The sequence below is a fragment of the Harpia harpyja genome, chromosome Z, assembly GCF_026419915.1.
Source record: "Harpia harpyja isolate bHarHar1 chromosome Z, bHarHar1 primary haplotype, whole genome shotgun sequence".
Lineage (NCBI taxonomy): Eukaryota > Metazoa > Chordata > Aves > Accipitriformes > Accipitridae > Harpia > Harpia harpyja.
This window is the reverse complement of record NC_068969.1, coordinates 75,243,392-75,245,533: the sequence shown is the minus strand read 5'-3', so window position 1 is coordinate 75,245,533 and position 2,142 is coordinate 75,243,392. Positions and strand designations below refer to the sequence as shown.

At 72.0% G+C, this 2,142-nt stretch overlaps 1 protein-coding gene across 1 annotated transcript; it reads left to right on the top strand.

Moving 5' to 3' along the window:
- The first annotated feature begins 608 nt into the window (after positions 1-608).
- Positions 609-1,631, top strand: FOXB2 (forkhead box B2). The gene is given in 3 exon segments (XM_052778828.1): positions 609-963; positions 966-1,069; positions 1,155-1,631. Coding segments are annotated over 3 exon segments (936 nt in total).
- Positions 1,632-2,142: the final 511 nt, after the last annotated feature.

Sequence of the window (2,142 nt, the reverse complement as noted above, 5' to 3'; positions counted from 1 at the left end):
CCGCCCCGCTCGCCTCCTCTCCCCTCCGGCTGCCGGTGCTCGCCTCCGCTGCCCGCCGCAAACTTTTCGGGGGACACAGGACTGAGCGGTGAGAGGGGCATTTTTGTTTCCTCCCTCCCCACTCCACCCCCCATCTCTGCGGAGGTCCGGGATAATTTCACGCTCCCCAGTCCTCGGTGCGTGCGGAGCATCAACTCCAGCAGAGTGTGCCAGGCGGCAGCGCGGAAGCCCGGCAGACTCGGCGGCCTCCAGGAGGAAAGCGCGGACACCGGTGGGGGCCGGGACCTGCCCTCTGCCCCCTGCACCCCCCCGAGGCCCCGAGGCCTGGACGGCAGCCGCCTCTCCGGCAAGCGGCGGGGCAGCGAGGCAAACGCATCCCGCGGGGCGAGACTGCCCGAGGGATCCGTGCGGGGAGGCCGCCGGCGGGCCGCGGGGCGGTCGCTGTCACACGTGGGCCGGGCGGGTGGCGCCCAGGATGTAGAGGCGGCGGCGGCGGGGCAGGGCAGCGCCGTCCCCGGCACCCCGAGCCCGCCGTGCGAGCGGCAGAGCGGCGCCCGGCGCGGCGCGGCGGGGTCGTGCGGCCGCGGGAGGGCTGCGGCGGGGCGGCGATGCCCAGGCCGGGGAAGAGCTCGTACAGCGACCAGAAGCCGCCCTACTCCTACATCTCCCTGACGGCCATGGCCATCCAGCACTCGGCCGAGAAGATGCTGCCCCTGAGCGACATCTACAAGTTCATCATGGAGCGGTTCCCCTACTACCGGGAGCACACGCAGCGCTGGCAGAACTCCCTCCGCCACAACCTCTCCTTCAACGACTGCTTCATCAAGATCCCCCGCCGCCCCGACCAGCCGGGCAAGGGCAGCTTCTGGGCGCTGCACCCGGACTGCGGGGACATGTTTGAAAACGGCAGCTTCCTCCGCCGCCGCAAGCGCTTCAAGGTCCTGCGCCCCGAGCATCACCTGCCCGGCGGCGGCGGGGCGGGCGGCGGGGCGGGCGGCGGCGGCCCCGGCAAGCCTCCGGCGCCCCCCCCGCACATGGTGCACTACTTCCATCCGCACCCGCCGCCGCCGCCGCCTCCCCCGGGCAAGGTGCCGGGGCTGGCGGGCTCCGAGGCGGCCGTGGCCGCCGCCGCCGCCGTGGGGAGACTGCCGCAGTTCTCTCCCTACGGCAGCAGCCAGCCCTCGGGCTTCAAGCACCCCTTCGCCATCGAGAACATCATCGGCAGAGATTACAAGGGTGTGCTGCAGGCCGGCGGGCTGCCGCTGGCCTCGGTGATGCACCACCTGGGCTACCCGGTGCCCAGCCAGCTCAGCAGCGTGGTGAGCTCCATGTGGCCGCACGTGGGGGTGATGGACTCCGTGGCCGGCGTGTCCGTGTCCCCCGACTACGGACCCTTTGGGGTGCCCGTGAAGGCGCTCTGCCACCCGCCGGCACAGACCATGCCCGCCGTCCCGGTGCCCATCAAGCCGGCGCCGGCGATGCCCGCCGCCCCGGCCATCCCCGCTCTGACGGTCGCCGCCTCGCAGATCTGCCCCGCCGCTACCCCGGCCGCTGCTTCGCTGCTGGAACAGACCGCGAGCAACACCCCCGAGGGCAAGGGTCCCCTCCACTCCGTCCTGGTGCACTCCTAAAGGGCAGGGGGTCGGGGGGAGAGAGGCCCCCAGGCTCCCGGGGGAGAGGATGCGGGGGCCCAGGGCACGCGTGCGGCACGGAAACCCGGCCGATCTGATGACTATACCCCGCTGGTGTCTGTGTTTATATTGTGTACAATCAGATTATTTGAGAGCCAGGTCGCAGGTAAGAGCTTTTGTCGTCGTTACATATCGTTAGTGGCGCGGAGAGGTGATGTGACAAGTCACAGCCGCGGCCAAAGGGGCTGGCGAGGAGAAAGGGGCCGGGAGGGGAGGTCTCCCCGCCACCCGACAGCCCGCGGCACGGGGCGGCCCTGCAGCCCGGGCTTCCCGCCGAGCCCCCCCTCCCCGGGCGGCCGGCCCGGAGGTCCCGCGAACCTCGGGGCCCGGGGGGAAGAGAGAAGCTGCAGTCTCCCGGCGGCTGGGGGTGGGGGTGAGCAGAAGGGTAACCCCCCCACTGAACTCTGCTTCTCCCCCTCCCCCGAGGGACGGGAAACCTCTGCCCCGCCGC